The sequence below is a fragment of the Marmota monax genome, unplaced genomic scaffold (genome assembly GCF_021218885.2).
Source record: "Marmota monax isolate L192 unplaced genomic scaffold, Marmota_monax_Labrador192_F-V1.1 WCK01_AAM20220418_F8-fsc00086, whole genome shotgun sequence".
Lineage (NCBI taxonomy): Eukaryota > Metazoa > Chordata > Mammalia > Rodentia > Sciuridae > Marmota > Marmota monax.
Window position 1 is genome coordinate 4,081,991 of NW_026693086.1, and position 15,802 is coordinate 4,097,792.

Below are 15,802 nucleotides of genomic sequence, written 5' to 3' on the forward strand. Positions count from 1 at the left end.
TTTAAAGCTGAGGCTGGAAAAGGTATCGATAATTTTACCATTTTAAATTATATAGGAGGTTATTTCTCACCCTCGCCTTAATTATAAGAATGCATCTGGATGAAACCTCAGCTTTGGAGAGAAATAAAGCAAAAGGTAGACGCGAGATCAGATATTTCATTGAAATGAAGCATCAGAGGAGGCGCCGCAGAGACCCAGCTGGCTTCGCCCAGGTGTGCCCAGCAGGGGGGAGGCCGGCGGTTAGTGGTTGATCTCATTACACTAAGAGCGACAGATCCAGCCGCGGGGCTTTTAATTGCAAGCAATTGCAAGCGCCATCCAGGAGAGCAGAGTCGCTGTCCTCTCTGAGGCTGGAAATTCTGCAGGGTCTCAGAACCCCTGGCGCTCTTGGGTTGCAGTGTCCCACTGGGCGGCATGGGAGGCTCAAGTTGTAATGGCTTCCACAGTCACAGCTTGGAAGGGACACGCTCTTGGTCTTCAGCTCTGGCCTATCAGAAGCACCCAGGGGCTCCTAAATTAGGGAGCAGCTCGGATTGGGGTTCTAGCTTCCTTCAGGTACAAGGAGTTTGGACTGCCCGTTGGGGGACAGTCTCTTCTCTGGGGACCCAGGAAATAAGTCTTGATGCCCAATAGGGCGTCATTCATTCCATAAACTAACTTTCTCTCTCTCTCTCTGCATATTTTTAAGTCCCCCAAGTGATTCTAACATGCAGCCAGAGCTGAGAGCCCTTTTATTTATTGAGCACCTACTATGTGCGTGCGTGTGTGTGTTTATTTGGCTACACTAGAGTTTTAACCCAGGGACACTCTACTACCAAGCCATATCCCCAGCCCCAATCCCTTTTTAAACTTTTGAGACAGGGTTTCCCTAAGTTGCTGAGGCTGACCTTGAACTTGCGGTCCTTCTGCCTCACCGCTCTGGGACTACAGATGTGTGCCACAGCTCCCGGCTTACAATTCTCTTTTGAATGTCCGTACTTGACACTCTGCCGTCCATGCAGCACAGGGAGCAGGGTGAGCCAAGGGAGGGCCTGCCTTCAGGGAGCACCAAACAACAAGCAAACTGGCAACCATGGCATAATACAACGTGATTCAAGACGAAAGTTCATCAGAAATGTCTTTGATGAATAAAATATCAAAATTTTCCACTAAAACTAATTCACCCAACAAGAGCGTCCGAGCCTGCGCTTTCAGGACCAGCTGCGCCCGCCTCCCCCCCCCCCCCGGGGCACCTGGGCTGCGGCAGGGAACTGGGCAAAGCTCCCCTCACATCAGTTCCAGAACCCCTGGGAGACGGTGACAAAAGAAACAACTGGGTAAAGGTAGAGGGGTGGTGAGGAGTGTTCTGGGGATGAACAAACTGGGAGACGGGAAATTCCCGAATTGGCATCTCCAAAGCTTCTTCCCAGCCTGGACCTCGTGCCACCTGGTGTAGTGGAAAGGACAAGCTTGCAGGGTCCCCCGGAGACAGATCTCTGTCCCACTGCCACATGCACTGCGTCTCAGAATAAGTCACTTGCTCTCCAATCTTATTCCTATAATCTGGGGAACGGAAAGGCAAACATCAAAAATAACAAGGACTCACCCAGCCTAGTGCCCAGGTGTGTATTAATACACAAAGAATTAGATAGCGTTGGCCAGCGTCACTATGCATGGGGCCAAGTGCCAAGCTCACTGCGTTCCTTCTCTGGTTAAGCCTCATGCAGTCCCGTGAGATGATATTTTGTTTTATTTTATTTTATTTAGTTATTTGGTACCAGGGATTGAACCCAGGGGCACTCAACCACTGAGCCAGCCCCCCCCCCCCCAGCCCTCTTTATTTTTCATTTTGAGACAGGGTCTGGCTGAGTTGCTTGAGGCCTCACTGAGTTGCTGAGGTTGGCCTTGAACTAGCAATCCTCCTGTCTCAGCCTCCGGAGTCACTGGGATTACAGGCGTGCACCACCGCGCATGCCCATGTCCAGGGAGGTGGGTATCTCTACCTTGTGAAAAACTGAGCCCGGATTAGAGTTTGTCCCCGACCTCTCACAACGGTAAACAGGGAGAATGAGGCTTTGAGGTCTTTGGACACAGATTCCCAACCATGTGGCGCTACTTCTGCATGTGAACCTGAAGCGAGGTCCTCCTGCTAAGTGACCTTGAGCAAGTCTCTGGATCTTTTCTGAGCTTTGTTGTCCCCATCTGCAAAATGGGGATAACAGTGTGCCTCCGGGTTGGGAAGACCATCCTGCACCCCAATTCCTGCTGCTATTCTCCTGGGCGCAGCCGCCGCTGTCTCCAAGGTGCCGGGGGCGGAATCAGCGGGTGAAGTTCAAAGGCAGCGCATTTCCTATTTCCTGACAGCCTATTTCATGGATCACGGGGACGCAGGTACAGCTGCTTATTCAACAGAGAAAAGAATGAATTCATTTTCACCCCCTAATGCCCGAGGTGACCTATTCTCTGTTGATCTCTCCTTTCCCGGGCTGCGGCCCTTCCCGCGGACTTTCAATTTGGCCAGAGACAGAAAATGGGCATTAACCACAGAGCGTCCTACCCGGGGAGCGCTGGGAGCGCCCTCGCCTCCGAGCCGGTAATAAGTCCAAATGAAAGATATTATGTCACCTCGTTTGAATTAAACAGATGAACTACAGTCCCAGACCGTTAAAAATGAGCCAATCTGCTGGCGGGCTTCCAAGTGCTCAGCGAAGATCGCCCCAAAAGTGCCAGGCTCCGGCGGGGTTTTATATCCTCATTTTCTGCCAATAATTCCTCCTCTGCAAAGGTGCAGGAATAATTTGATGCTCAGGACGCTCCCAGTGCGACTCGCAGGCCAGCCCTGTGCTGGGTCCCCTCCGTGGGAGCTTGTTCTAATTGAGAAGCTCCAGGGGACCACAGATGGGCATCGTGGGGAGACTGGGGAGGTGCAGGGGGCGCCCCACCTGTACCCCACAGGCCCGCCGGGGAGGCGCACTTGGCTACATTACCTTCCTTTAGGGAGGAGTAAAGGGGGGCTCTGGAATTCTGGGAAGCTGGGGAGTCCAGGTCAAAGGACACAGGGGACCTTGGAGTCCCACCCAGGCCCAGTCACTGTCTCCCAAAGCGCTGTCTCTGAGCACCCCGTTGCTGCCTGCTCTCAGCCACCTTTCCATGACAAGTGGCTTCTCCCTCACCTTAAGTGCTGCCACTCTCTGGCTGTGGCCCAACCTGGTCTCTGCCTCCAGAAAATTCAGGGAGCCCCCCGCCCCCCAGACTGGCCAGGGTTCAGTGTGGGGCTGAAGCACAGCTCTGCAGTGTGCCATTTGGGAGCGGAAGGAGCGCCCCCTTACTGAGCCTCGGTTTCCTCATCTGTGATTTGGGACTTAAGAAGCAAAGGCTTCTCTGTTTCAAATGCCCCTCGCCAACACCAGAACCCTTCCAGACCCAGAAGTCAGCGTCAGGGTGAGATGGGACTCTCGTGACCCATCCCCCAGTGACCAGATGTGATTGGCTTTGTGTTTATGGTGACGATGATCGAGCCTACTGAGCTTCCCCAAGGAAACCTCATTGCTCTGTGTGCCTGTGTGACTTCTTTTAGTGAGACTTCATGGAACTCTTCTAGGCACTGGGGACTCAGCCGTGACAAGACACCCTCCCTAGTGTCCGGGACACCAACAGCCAACCTGTACCAGCCTCATTTGACAGAGGAGGACGCTGGGTCTGAGAGGGTTTAAGTAACTTGGCCAGAGGGCACCGCTGACCACGGGCAGAGCCTGGATTTGACCCCCAAGTCCATACAGAGCCTGCTGGGATCAGGGACGCCTGACCTCCCTCTGCCCCCGATCTACCACCAAGAACTCTGGAGCCCGAGAATAGATTGCCCTTGGCCCTGGGTGGAGCCCGGTGGTTCCCTGGGTGGATCCCGGTGGTTCCCTGGGTGGAGCCGGTGGTTCCCTAACTTGGGCAGCCTCGGAACGTCTAGGGTGGGCCTGCGGCGTTAGGTGGTGGCTGACCGGTGACTTCACCCTGGTTTGCTCAGAACATCTGGTTTTAAAAGCTAAAGTCTCATGTCCTGGAAGCCCCCCACCCCACCCCCACCGCAGGCATCTGCTGAACTGAAAAGTTAACACCCTTCTAAGTCAGTGCCCTCCACTGGCCTGAGAGTGGCCTCCCTCTGGCCCCGTCCCTGAGAACCACCTGCTCAGCACTTGTACCCCTGCCACCCTGCGTTCACCTCTAGGAGTTTTAGGGTCTCTGGGCTCTCGGCTGAAAGCTCCCAGGACAATGACGCCGTGTTCCTTGAGAAGGCCTGGTGTCCTGGGGTCACAAACTGTGGTCTAAATCATGGCCTCAGACCTGACCAGGGCCCATGTGACATCATCTCTCCAGGCCTTCATTTCTTCAGCCAGGTTCTGAGGGCCCAGGGGAAGCTCAGAGCAGGGTCCGGACACCGGGCGTTTATTGAGCACTTACTATCCTCCAAACCTGACCTCACATAACCCTCACTACCACCTGGAAGGACAGTCCCCCACATTTACAGAGGAGGCCAGGCTACCTGACTCCCCGACACATGACTCATGCTCTCATGACCCCGGGTCAGCCTGGGTGCTGGCATGCTGATGGGTGGCTTCCTGCCCGAGCCTGTGTCAGCTTCCTCTGGCAACCTCAGTGTCGCTGGAGAAACCAGAAGTACGACAGACAGGACGGGAGCCGAGGCTGAGCTCTGGTGCCGTGCTCTCCTTAAGGCCCCTTCCTGGCACCTCTCTTCCCTGTTTGCTGCCCATCTCTTCACCTGGGTGTCTTGGGGTCACCTCCCAATAAACCACTGGTACCCAAGTCCATGCCCCAAGCCTGCTTTTGAGGAAACCCAAACTGAGACAGAGAGGTTAGGAAACTTTCCCGGGATCACACAGTAAATCCTTAGCAGAGCCTGGATTTGACCTGTGGCTTCATGTGCCAGGTGCCCCGTGACCCTGCTCCTCCTTGGGACTCTTTGTGCCTCTCTGCCCTCCGTGGGAATCTTTCTCCTCCTTCCTCCCTTCCCATCCCGTCCTTCTCACAAGACATTTGCAATCAAGAACCTGAGAGGGTTATTTGGCACCAATGTAAGACGGGTCCTGATGAGGAGGAGTGGGTGTTTCTGAGTGTTTCTGGGTGGCACTCGACCCTCAGAGGGGCCTGCCTCCCTTTCAGCCTCCCCAGCCTCCTCTCAACTCCTGCTCCCTTCACCCCAGCCCCAGCCAAGTGGGTTAACTCAGCTAAAGCTGAACATTCTGGAATGACCATGTTTATGACCAAGTAGTGTAGGCAGCAGACACCCCTGTGACTCATGGCGTCCCCACACTGAACCTCCTGGAGATGCTCAGCTGGACGATGAGGCCCAAGGGCTGGGGAGAAGTTTCTTCCATGTGTGCAAACAAAACAAGTTCAAGTTTCAGAGTTTGTTTGGGGGGAGCTCCTCAGGAAGCCTCAGGGGGGTGTCATGCGAAGGAGACACAGGAATCTTTGCTTATGGCAGGGGGAAAAAGTGGGGAAATGACCCAAATGTGCATCAACAGAGCAAGTAAATGATGGGATTCATCCACAGACTCTAGTAACAACAATGAACTTGAGCTACGTGTGAGCCCAGATGAACCATACAAGCAATTTGTAAGAGGATATGTGAAGAACACCATTTATATCGAGATTAATCGCACACCAACAACCCCACACCGGCTCACAGTGCTCCTTCACAGTTCAGGTGTGAAGAGGGATATGGCGGTACTGGGTTTCACATTCCGGATTGCCAAGGGGAGATGCCCCGTGGGAACTAAGTGGTTTGGGGGTGTGTGTTAGATTTCTGTCACTGTGACAAAATACCTGAGGTAAACAACTTAAAAAGAGGAAAGGTTTATTTGGTTCACAGTTTCAGTGGTTTCAGGTCATGGTCCCTTGGCCTGTTGCTTTGGGCCTGTGGCAGCACAGTGCCTCATGGCGGGCAGACATGGTGGAGGAGGCCTGTCTACCTCATGGCATCTAGGAAGCAGGAGGAGGAGAGAGAGGACGTGACTGGGGTCCCAATGTCCCCTTTAAAGCCATTCGCCAGGGACCTTCTTCCACTAGGTCCTACCTCACCTAGGTTCTGCCACCTCCAGACAGCCCCAGGGACTGGGGACCACGTCTTTCACTATCTGGGTCTCTGGGGAACATTCTAGAGTCAAACCCCAGCAGGGCACATCAGTAATGTCTTATTTCTTGGGCACATGGATGCTTATTTGTTTATTTATTTTTAATGCCTTAAGGGGAAAAACAGGAGCAAGGATTCCATCAGGCGCCTGGAGACGAGGGGTCACCTTCACACAGAGCACTCTCCAGGCTCTGGCTGAGTGGGTCCTCCCTGGAGAGGGCATCGACCCTGGTCCCTGGGTCTTGCGTCAGTGCCCTGTGGACCTGAGGAGAGGGGCAGCCATGGCTCTGGGTCCACAGAGCACTTCGCTGCCCCCGATACTCTGTGTCTTGGAGCCCAGTCGAGTCACCGGGGAGCAAGGACCACGGTGGGAGCAGCTGGGTTACCAGCCCGGTGCTGGGAGGGCCCCGGGGCCGGGGTCAGACAACCGGGTCTCAGTGCCAGCCAAGTGCGGGTCTGGGGCATGAGGGTGGCTGTCCTCAGGAGGACACCTGTCACCCTGCAAGTGAGGACACAGCCGGTGCTCAGGGACTCGCTGCAGGGAGCCAGCAAAGCACTTGGCCAGGCTGGGCCCTGGGGACGGACCCCAGAGGGGACCAGGGAGGGGAGCTGAGGGGAGACGGTGGGCGGGTGGGGAACCTCGGGGAGGGCTGTCCCAGGGCCCTGCTGGGGACAGGCGTGTCTGTGGTTGTCCTGTGCATGTGTTTGCGCGACGACGGGCTCACACACGTGTTCACGCACCTGCGCGCACAGACACGCTGCGCACTTTGCACAGCTCGCTCTCGGGTCAGCGGGGGACGGATCCTGTGGGAGCAGACCCGCCCTGACTCAGCCCAGGCCCCACAGCGTCCCCCGGAGAGCGCCAGTCTCCATGTTATTACTCACTTCCCAGACGGAGGGCTAAGGTTCAGAGAGCTAAGGGGACCACACGATGTCACTGCAACGGCTGGCACAAGACTTGGACCCCAGCTGGCCCGAGTGAAACCACCCTCCAGGCCCAAGCCACCCCCATCACACCCCGAGATGACTGCGCCAGCCAACTGGCTCTGTGCTCCACCCGGGCCCCCACGGTCCACTCAGCAGCGGATCCGACTCCTCTGCTGAAGACTCTCAGCGATCCCTCCATCACTCGGGGTGGAGGCCACAGCCCCTGCAGAGCCCCCGGGACCTGTCCTCTCTGTGGCCCCCTGTGACCTCCTCCTCGGTCTGCATGTGCTCCTTCTGACTGAGGACACACACACACACACACACACACGTGTGCCCCAGGGCTACCCTCCCCAGGTTCGCTGTCCTCCTGACATTGCCCTGACACACAGGAGTCTGCCCTCCTCTCTGTGTCCCTCGCCTCCATGAACCAGGGCCTCCGAGGGCCAGGGCTACCTCGAGGCCAACACGGAGCAGGGACTCAGCGACCTGCGGAAGACAGAAGGAACCGTCCAGGAAAAACTTGCTGAATGAATGAATCATGGAGTGACTAGGTGCGTCACATTCAGGGACCTGCGGGCCACCCCAGCAAGGGCTTCGGCTAAGCTGGGGTGGACACCGGGCAGGGGCCTGCGGCTGAGGGCCAGTTTCTGGGATGGTGGGGTTTCTGCGGATGTTCTTCTCCATCCTCATGATATAAGGGTAGACTCTTCCCCATCCGGGGATCTGATGCCGAGACACTTAGGGTACAGGGTGAGGAGACCCCGGCCCGGAGCCCACTGCAGGGGCCCTCAGAGGCTGCACGCAGACCGCGCACTGGCAGCGTCGGGGCTCACAGAGCATCCACTCCGTTGTGGCCACGGATGACTCACCCCAACTTCAGTGGCTGAGCCGGGAAGCCCATGGGTGGGGGGCAGGGCTTCCACTCCCCACGGCCATACAGGGATCCGGGGTCCCTTCACTCAGGGCACGGCGGGCCTCATGCCAGCTCCCAACAGAGAGGGAAGGAAGGAAGGATCATGCACAGGAGATGTCAATGGCCTGTCCCTGTGGAGAGGTGACGCCGCTGCTGCCCACATTCTGTTAGCTCCACCTGCAGGCCAGGGGTTGGAGAAATCAATGAGAAGACGCATGACTGGCCAGCACTGCCAGCCACGCCGGGGAAGGGCAGACACTGGTCCACCTCCACGGTCACTTCCTGTAACCAGGTCTCCCGTCGACCCTCGGCTAGGACCCGGGCCGTGTCTTTCTGGCTGCTGGTCCTGTGGGTGCCAGTCACCTGGGCAAAGAAGTTGACCTGTGTGAGAGAGGGACCGCGGGGCAAGAGAAGCCGCGTGCATTTGAGCCGAAGCGGCTCTCCCGGGGCGGGCAGCCAGCGGGACTGGACACAGGGCCAGGCGCAGAGGCCCACACCTGTCATCCCAGCAGCTCGGGAGGCTGAGGCAGGAGGATCGTGAGTTCAAAGCCAGCCTCTGCAGCTTAGTGAGACCCTGAGGCACTGAGGGAGACCCCGTCTCTAAATCAAGAGGGCTGGGGGCGTGGCTCAGTGGTGAGTGCCCCTGGTCCACCCCGGGAGTACACTACGACTGGAGACTGGCAGGTCAGCCTGGGCGTGGTCCCCACATGAGATGCCCGGTTTACCTGCCACCCACTTCTCCCGTGGTGCTGTGGCTCTGGCTGGGTGGGCTCAGAGGTGCTGCTCCGTTTGAGACCTGGGGACCGTGGCTCCAGGGGATGCCAGGACAAGGCTCTGAGCAGGGCAGCGTGACCTTTAGCACAGCAGGGACACCATAGGGACAGCTTCCCCGGGGGTCCTGCAGGTGGCAGGCAAAAGTGAGCAGGCTGTCATGGAACAGGACCCACAGGGGACGCTGCCCGAGACCCCCAGAACAGCCCGAGGAATTGAAGGGGGTGCCCCTCCCAGCCGCTCTCCAGGAGGCCCCTCTGTCCCCAGCTGTACAGGGACCCTCTGGCCGCTGCGTATCTCGGCCATTAATTCTGGACAAGCCCCGGGTATTCCTTTCAGGCCCATGACAGTGTTCCTGGGGCAGGTAGACTGGGGAAGGGGACGGAACATGTCCCAGTTTGTCCCCGTCAATCCCCAGCACCAGGGCTTCTGCCCTACTCCGTACTTGTGCGGTGACAAAGCAAGTCCAAAGGCCCAACCCTCTGCCACGTGCCCAACCCCTGCCTCTCTAGTGCCCGTCCCCTGGAGGGCTCATGGGGGTCCCTGTTCCCACAGCTGTGGCCCTGGCCACGTCCCTTACTCCGAGCATCTCTCCCAAGCCACCCTGTCTCACCTCCTTGCCTGTCCCCAGTGAGGAACACGGGGTTCTTGTGTCCTGGGGCTGAGCGACGCTCTCCAAGGAGTGCTTCCGTCTCCCGACCCTGCGTCCCACTCAGACAGGCCAGGGTGCCCGAGACCTGTGGCTCGGGACAAGCTCAGGTCACCCACACGCAGGGGCGGGAGTTGCAGAGGATCTTCTCGCTCCTTGATCCCTGGGGAAACAGGAACACCCGTGAGAACCGTGAGAACCGACGAGGCTGCGACTCCTTCCCTCCAGGAAAGGAAACGTCACGTGGCTCACCGTCATCTGTTTGGCGCACAGATTCAACCCGTGAGCTCCCTAAGGGTCAGTGAGTAGCTCCAGTCAGTGCACGGTTCCTCTATTCCGTCAGCTGCTCGTTGACCCTCTGCTATCTCCCGATGACTGGTGGGCTGGGCACCACGGGCTCCCGTGGCCACGAGGAAGGAGCCTCTCCTCTGGCCCAAACTCCTAACCTTGGCTGCACATCGGAATGACCTGGAGAGCTTTTTAGAATTATGCTTCTAAAGCCTCATCCCAGAGCAATTAACTCAGACCTTCTGGGGCTGGGGCTGGGGCCTAGGCGGCCGTGGGTAGCTCTGAAGGGCAGGCAAAGGAGAGAGCCACTGTCCTAGGGAATCCCAGCATGGCTTCTAGGTTCCCCAGATGGCTGGAAACAGTTCGTCTGTGTGGTCACTCAACCCGTGTTTAATGAGCATCTACTACGTGCCAAGCAGTGTGCTAGATGGGGGCCGAGCAGAGGATGCAGAATCAAAATCTCTGCTGTCACCACATTTGCGTCCTGGTGTGGGGAACCGGCCATCAAGACCAACACCCAGCTCACCAGTGTGCCACATGGGAGGGCGCATGGCGTGGGGGAGGCGGGGGTCTGCTGAGGGACTGAGGCTGAGCTGAACTGGAGTCCTCTCCATCCTCAGAGTCACCTTGGCCGGGAGGCAGAGGCTGCCAAACAAGGCCAAGGGCCCCTCACTGTCCCTGGGGAGGTTGGTTCCCACCCACTCTGCCCAGGAGCCCCCTTCTGCCCAGCCCCCTCCCTCCAGGCCAGGCCGCTGAGGTCACCAGCTGGTGTCGGGCAGCATTGTCCTCCCTCCCACCCTGTCCCCCGCATCACAGGGCCCATCCCCGTGGGAACCGAGCCAGCCAGTCAGAACCCTCCCTTTTAAAAGGTCAGCGCTATAAATTGAGACTCTCCTCCTGACCGGCCACAGACAACACTCAGAGGCCTCCCAAGGTCCCCTCCTCCTGGACAAACCCATCCCCTTGCCCCCTGCTTTCCCCAAGAAAGAAGGAGGGGGGTCCCCTGCCTGGAATGCTTGTGAACCAGAGCCCAGTGTCCAGTCGCACAGCCTAGAGCTCCGCGCCCTGCCGGCCAGCCATGCAGAAGAGGCTCCGGAGCCCCTGAGCGTGACCGGCAGCACCCTGGGGAAGCCCCCGAGCAGCAAGGCCCTGGTGCAGAGCATGCCCCGGCCCCAGCAGGACGAGTGCAGTAACGCCAGCCTGCTGAGCAGCGGGTACACCGGGGACACCGAGGACAGCGACGTGAGATTGGCAGCTGGCAACCGGGTGGCCCTGTTGAGCAAAAGGCCCCACTCCCAGGCGGGCACCACACACGCGCCCAGCCCAGTGAACAGCCGGCTGAGCGGCCACGGCCACGGCACCAGGCAGGCTGGAGGGGAAAAGTGAGGGAGCCTGGGCAGCGTCGGCTTCCTGAGCCCGGGCAGCAGCTTCCTGACCTACCAGGTGAGCAGCGGGCTGCTGGACCCCCGGGGCAGCCAACCCTCCAGCCAGACCAGCAGCAGCCAGAACCTGCCCAGGAGCGGCAGCGGGCAGAACACCCCCAGCAGCAGCACCCACCTGCAGGAGGACAAGACGGGGGACAAGTCGGAAAGCAACAGCCAGGTGGCCCCGGCGGAGCAGCCTGCCCGGGTGAACGTGCCCCTGTGAGGCCGGTCCCCAGCCCCAGGTCCCCTCAGATCTCCACCCACGGGGCCCAGCACTCCCAGACTTCACCCAGGGAGGTGACACCTGACCAGTCGTCCCCTAGGTAGCAGCAGCCATCAGCAGGCAGGTCCTGTGACGCAGGGCAGGGCGGCTGAACTCCATCTTTACTGAGAGTTGGGCATCAGGGACGGCAGCTACCCCGAGGACTATTGTTGGTAAGAAGAGCTGTGGCCGGGTCCACGGGTGCAGGGACGGCGGGGTCAAGAGCACCCGTGGGAATCAGATCCAGTACAGTGAGCCTCAGCCAGGGGCACCCCGACCCGGTGCCATTGAGCAGAGGCTCCACACCCAGGTGGGCAGCAGATGCCCTCCCCGCCCGCTGAAGAGCCAATCCTTCCACAGTGAGCACCAAGGCCTGGGGACCGCCTCCCCGCTCACCACTAGTCTAGTGACAGTGGCAGCTATGCTAAGGCCATCTGAGGTTAGAACCTTCCATAAGGAAACCACCCTAAAGGGTGAGCGCCATCCGCAACCAGCACCAGCCGTGGTGAGCTCAGAGGGAAAGGCGGTGACCACGCGGGACTGTCCCCGGCAGAGCACCTGGTCGTCTGCAATCTCAGTCCCTACCAGACCTGTCACTCACGCTGTCTGAGGCAGGCACTGCTCACAGGAGCACCCAGCAGGGCCACGGTGCACAGGGACACCTCGGGGACTCTCAGCGCCCCCTGGCACTCAGCTCACAGTGACATCACAGGGGAAGGGCCTCGAGGAGCAGCCACGAGCACCACCCGCCCAGAGAGAGCGGGATCTAGAAAGGACCCTGGAGAGGCCGTGTCAAGGGAACCCCATCCTGGAAGAGCCCCATTCGCGGGAGCTCTGGCTCCTTCCCAAGCGCTGTGTCTGGGTGACGTCAGCCCAGAAACCGCCCAGGACCCAGGACTCCTCATGCCCCACCGCGTCTCCACGCGCTTCTCCCAGGCAGAGACGAGGGGCCGTCCTGTGTTCCCAGGTGACACAGTGCTTCCTACGGCAGGACCATGCCACGATCATCACTTAATGGTGACAGAGGCCAGCCCAGCCAGGGACAGCTGAGGCAGGAAGCTCTGGGCCTCTGCCCTCCCCTCCTCGGGACCAAGGGCCCCTCCCTGGGCTGACCTCACCGGAGACAGTCCTGAAGACACCCACTGGGTACCAGAAAGAAAGCTGAGGGGACACCAAGACAATAAACGGTGTCTGGAGAGGTCACAGGTGCGTGGGTCTCTGTGTGTGCGCCCAGGGTTGCAGTGGGCTCGGGTCACGGTCACCGTAGAACCACAGAGAGGGCGCGGCTAGCCCCACTTCAGACCCCAGCCACACCGGGCCCTGCTCTGGAGGCCACAGGCTCCTCAGTGCCTTCCCCTGACTCCTCCCATGTCCCTTCATTGCAACCCAGTTGTCCCAGCAGAATCCACACAGCACACTCGAATCCTCCTCCTCGTGCAGCCCTGGGTCCCAGCTGTCTCTCCGTGCCTCTCCTGCCACCACTGAGCCCATGCCTTCATCTGCCCCTGGACCAGTGGGCCCCACCCCTGGGTGCACAGTAGAGCCCCTGGGGGAGCATTTAAAATGACAGCTGCCCAGGCTGCCCCCAACAGCTTGCCCTGGGCATCACAGTTTTAAAAGTTCCCTAGGAAGCATTAGTCAGCCTTGTGTTACTGTGACAAAATGCCCAAGATGATTAGCTTTTAAAGAGGAAAGGTTTCTTGGATCACAGTTTCAGAGTTTAGTCCGTGGTCACCTGGTCCTGTGGCTTTGGGCCAATGGTGGCAGAGTCCATCATGGTGGGAGCACATGGCGAAGGAGGACCGTTCACCTCTTGGAGGCTGGAGAGACAGGAAAGGGTGTGGTCTCATTATCCCCTCAGGCCACGCCCCCATTACATCACTTCCTCCCACTAGGCCCCGCCTCCTAGGGGGTCCTATAACAGCACAGGCTGGTGACCAAGGTCCAACACGGGGCCTTTCGGGGGACATTTGGTACCCAAGCTGTAGCACCAGGTGATGACAGTGTTCAGCCAGGACTGGGAAGTGCCACTGTCCTTGGCCCCTTCCCTCCTATCATCCATTTTCAACCCCTGGGGTCAAAACCCCAACCCAGCTCAGGGCAGGAAGGAGGGAGCGGGAGAGGGCTGGGGCGACCCGGAGTGTGTGTCCCTAGGGAGAAGCCAGGGATCTGGATTCTCTGCAAAACCTATTTTTTAAGTATCAGCCCCAAGTTCCGATTCTTTAAAAAGGATGGGGGCAGGGCAGATGAGAACATTTCAGAGGCAGGGTCAGGCCATGTGTCCAGTGGCTTCTGCCTGGAAACGGAACACGCAATCTTTCCGAAACAAAAATCTGCTGATATTCCTCAGTGCTTAAGACACCCAGCACTTTCCCACGGTGCAAGGCAGTGGACGTGGCCTTCAAGACTACCTCAGCCCCGGCCACTTCCTCCAACCTGATCCAAGCCTCAGGGCCGTTGCACACCCTGTTGTCTCTGCCTTAAGTACTTTACGTGCACTGAAATTCACCTTCTGACTGTGACCAACACATACTTACCGTCATGAACCCACCGCCCCAATCAGGACGCCAATGGTTCCACCCCTCTCAGAACTCCCCCCAGCTCCTTTATCAATTTCTCCTCCCACGCCTGTAGCCGCCAACCAGTTTTCTGTCCCTGGAGTTCTCAGGAACGCCCTGTGCGCGGCATCCCGGGCCTCTCGTGCGGCAGTGGCCACTGGAGTCCGGCTTCTCACGCTGAGCCTCGCACACGTGTGTTCGGATGTTGGTGGCTGGGTGGTGTCGTGGACCTCGGTTCTCCCGCTGAGAGGCACCAGGGTGGATTCCAGTTTGGGGGGATTCCCTGTAAATATCCACACACAGGTTTCCTGGGAATATGAATTCTTCAATTCATCTGCCTCGAAACCTAGAGGTGGGATTTTTTAGGGAAGGGGAAGGAGTACCAGGGATTGAACTCAGGGGCTCTAGACCACAGAACCCCATCCCCAGATCTATTTTGGATTTTATTTAGAGAAAGGGTTCTCACTGAGTTGCTTAGGGCCTCATTGTTGCTGAGGCTGGCTTTGATCCTCCTGCCTCAGCCTCTGAGCTGCTGGGACAACAGACAGGCACCACCATGCGTGGCTAGAGGTGTCGTAAATGAGTGTAAGAAACTTCCAGATCATCTAAAAGCAACTGTGAAGTTACCCCTACCTGGCTTTGTTCAACCACAGGTGAGGGCAGTGTGTGTCGTCTCCCAGCTTGGACTCCATGGCACACAGCGTTCTATCGTCCTGTATTCTGAAGTCCACAGGAGCCTCAGAACCTTCCCCTGATGATGTCCTGTGTCCCTGAAGCATAGAGGGACACTGAGGCAGAGCGAGACTAAGTACTACGTAAGCAGCCGAGCTGGGAGTTGGACTCACACACGCGCAGAGACCGTGACCTACCCTCACCGCCGCCCGCCCTCTCTGCTTCCAGTGCTGGTAGCTCCGGCATCCCCAGGGGACCAGCCACCGCCATTCACAGAGCTGCTGGCCAGATGCCGCTTGTCCCTGGCCTCTGACGGCCTGCGTGCATGAGGCCTGCCACCTGCCCCCTGCAGGGAGGCACTGCCCTGTGCCCTCTGCACCCTCCATGCCACCTCCCCGCCAGCGGCATCCATCACGTTGAATGAATGAATGAGACAGGGAAGGACACTCGGCCTGACCTCCAAAGCCCTGCTCCAGCCACTGTCCCAGCCCCACGGGCTCAGGATCCACAGGTTAACCAAGGCTCTGTGCCTGCGCCTGTCCCCAGGGACCCGCCGGCCTCCCTCACCACCGCCCCCAGCCGGTGCCGCAGCCTGGCGGCGCCCAGCCCAGCCCGGGACCTGGAAGCGCTGGAAGTGGGGCCATTTTCCAGGCGAGCCTGGTGGTTTTTTCTGTCCTGTCCACCAGCCCGGCATCGGGGTGGCAGCGGGGCTGGAATGAGGCGGCTGGAGGCGCCGGCTCCTGAGTTATTACCCGGCTCGGCTCAGGGACAGCTGCTTCCAAACGCCTCCAGCGGACCGAGGAGGAGACGCCCGAGTAGCGGGAGGCCCCGGGCAGGCGCGGGGGTCTCTCCACGCTTCCTTCCCGAGTGTCCAGCAGGGTTCTGTTGATCCCGGCTCTGCCCACCCCAGAACCAGGGGACAGATGGAGGAGCTGGGGGGCTTGCTGGGCGAGGCAGCTGGAGGCTGGTTCAACATCCCATCAGGGGAAGGGTCCTGGGGCCGCCTCCCAGCAGCAGGCCTGAGATGCAGATGAGGGAGCTGATCAGGGAGTGTCCCCGGAAGGGCAGGGGAGGCTCAGCCTGGCCTCAGCCCCTCCCAGGGGAGCCAGTGTGAATCGCATCACAGAATTAATCTCTTCTTCAATCAAAGGGGACCAGCCTTTCCTGAGCCTGCACCCTGGGTGGGGGGACCCTAACCTCCAGAGTGAACTGGC

The 15,802-nt window shown here is 58.9% G+C and overlaps 1 protein-coding gene and 2 long non-coding RNA genes across 3 annotated transcripts; 1 reads left to right on the top strand and 2 right to left on the bottom strand.

Annotated features, from left to right (window-relative positions):
* Nucleotides 1–5,859: 5,859 nt before the first annotated feature.
* Nucleotides 5,860–10,382, bottom strand: LOC124099495 (uncharacterized). The gene is made up of 4 exons (XR_006853966.2): nt 9,637–10,382; nt 9,349–9,472; nt 7,921–8,862; nt 5,860–6,387 (listed from the first exon to the last, which is right to left on the bottom strand). It is a non-coding gene; the product is annotated as an uncharacterized LOC124099495 (long non-coding RNA).
* A 186-nt stretch (nt 10,383–10,568) lies between these two features.
* CUNH16orf82 (chromosome unknown C16orf82 homolog) lies at nt 10,569–11,058 on the top strand (the record flags this gene model as incomplete). Its single annotated transcript, XM_046454373.1, is given in 2 exon segments — nt 10,569–10,601; nt 10,603–11,058. Coding segments are annotated over 2 exon segments (489 nt in total), but the record flags the coding sequence as incomplete, so codon positions are not given.
* Nucleotides 11,059–13,207: 2,149 nt separating this feature from the next.
* Nucleotides 13,208–15,594, bottom strand: LOC124099498 (uncharacterized). The gene is made up of 3 exons (XR_006853968.2): nt 15,341–15,594; nt 14,550–14,686; nt 13,208–14,199 (listed from the first exon to the last, which is right to left on the bottom strand). It is a non-coding gene; the product is annotated as an uncharacterized LOC124099498 (long non-coding RNA).
* Nucleotides 15,595–15,802: the final 208 nt, after the last annotated feature.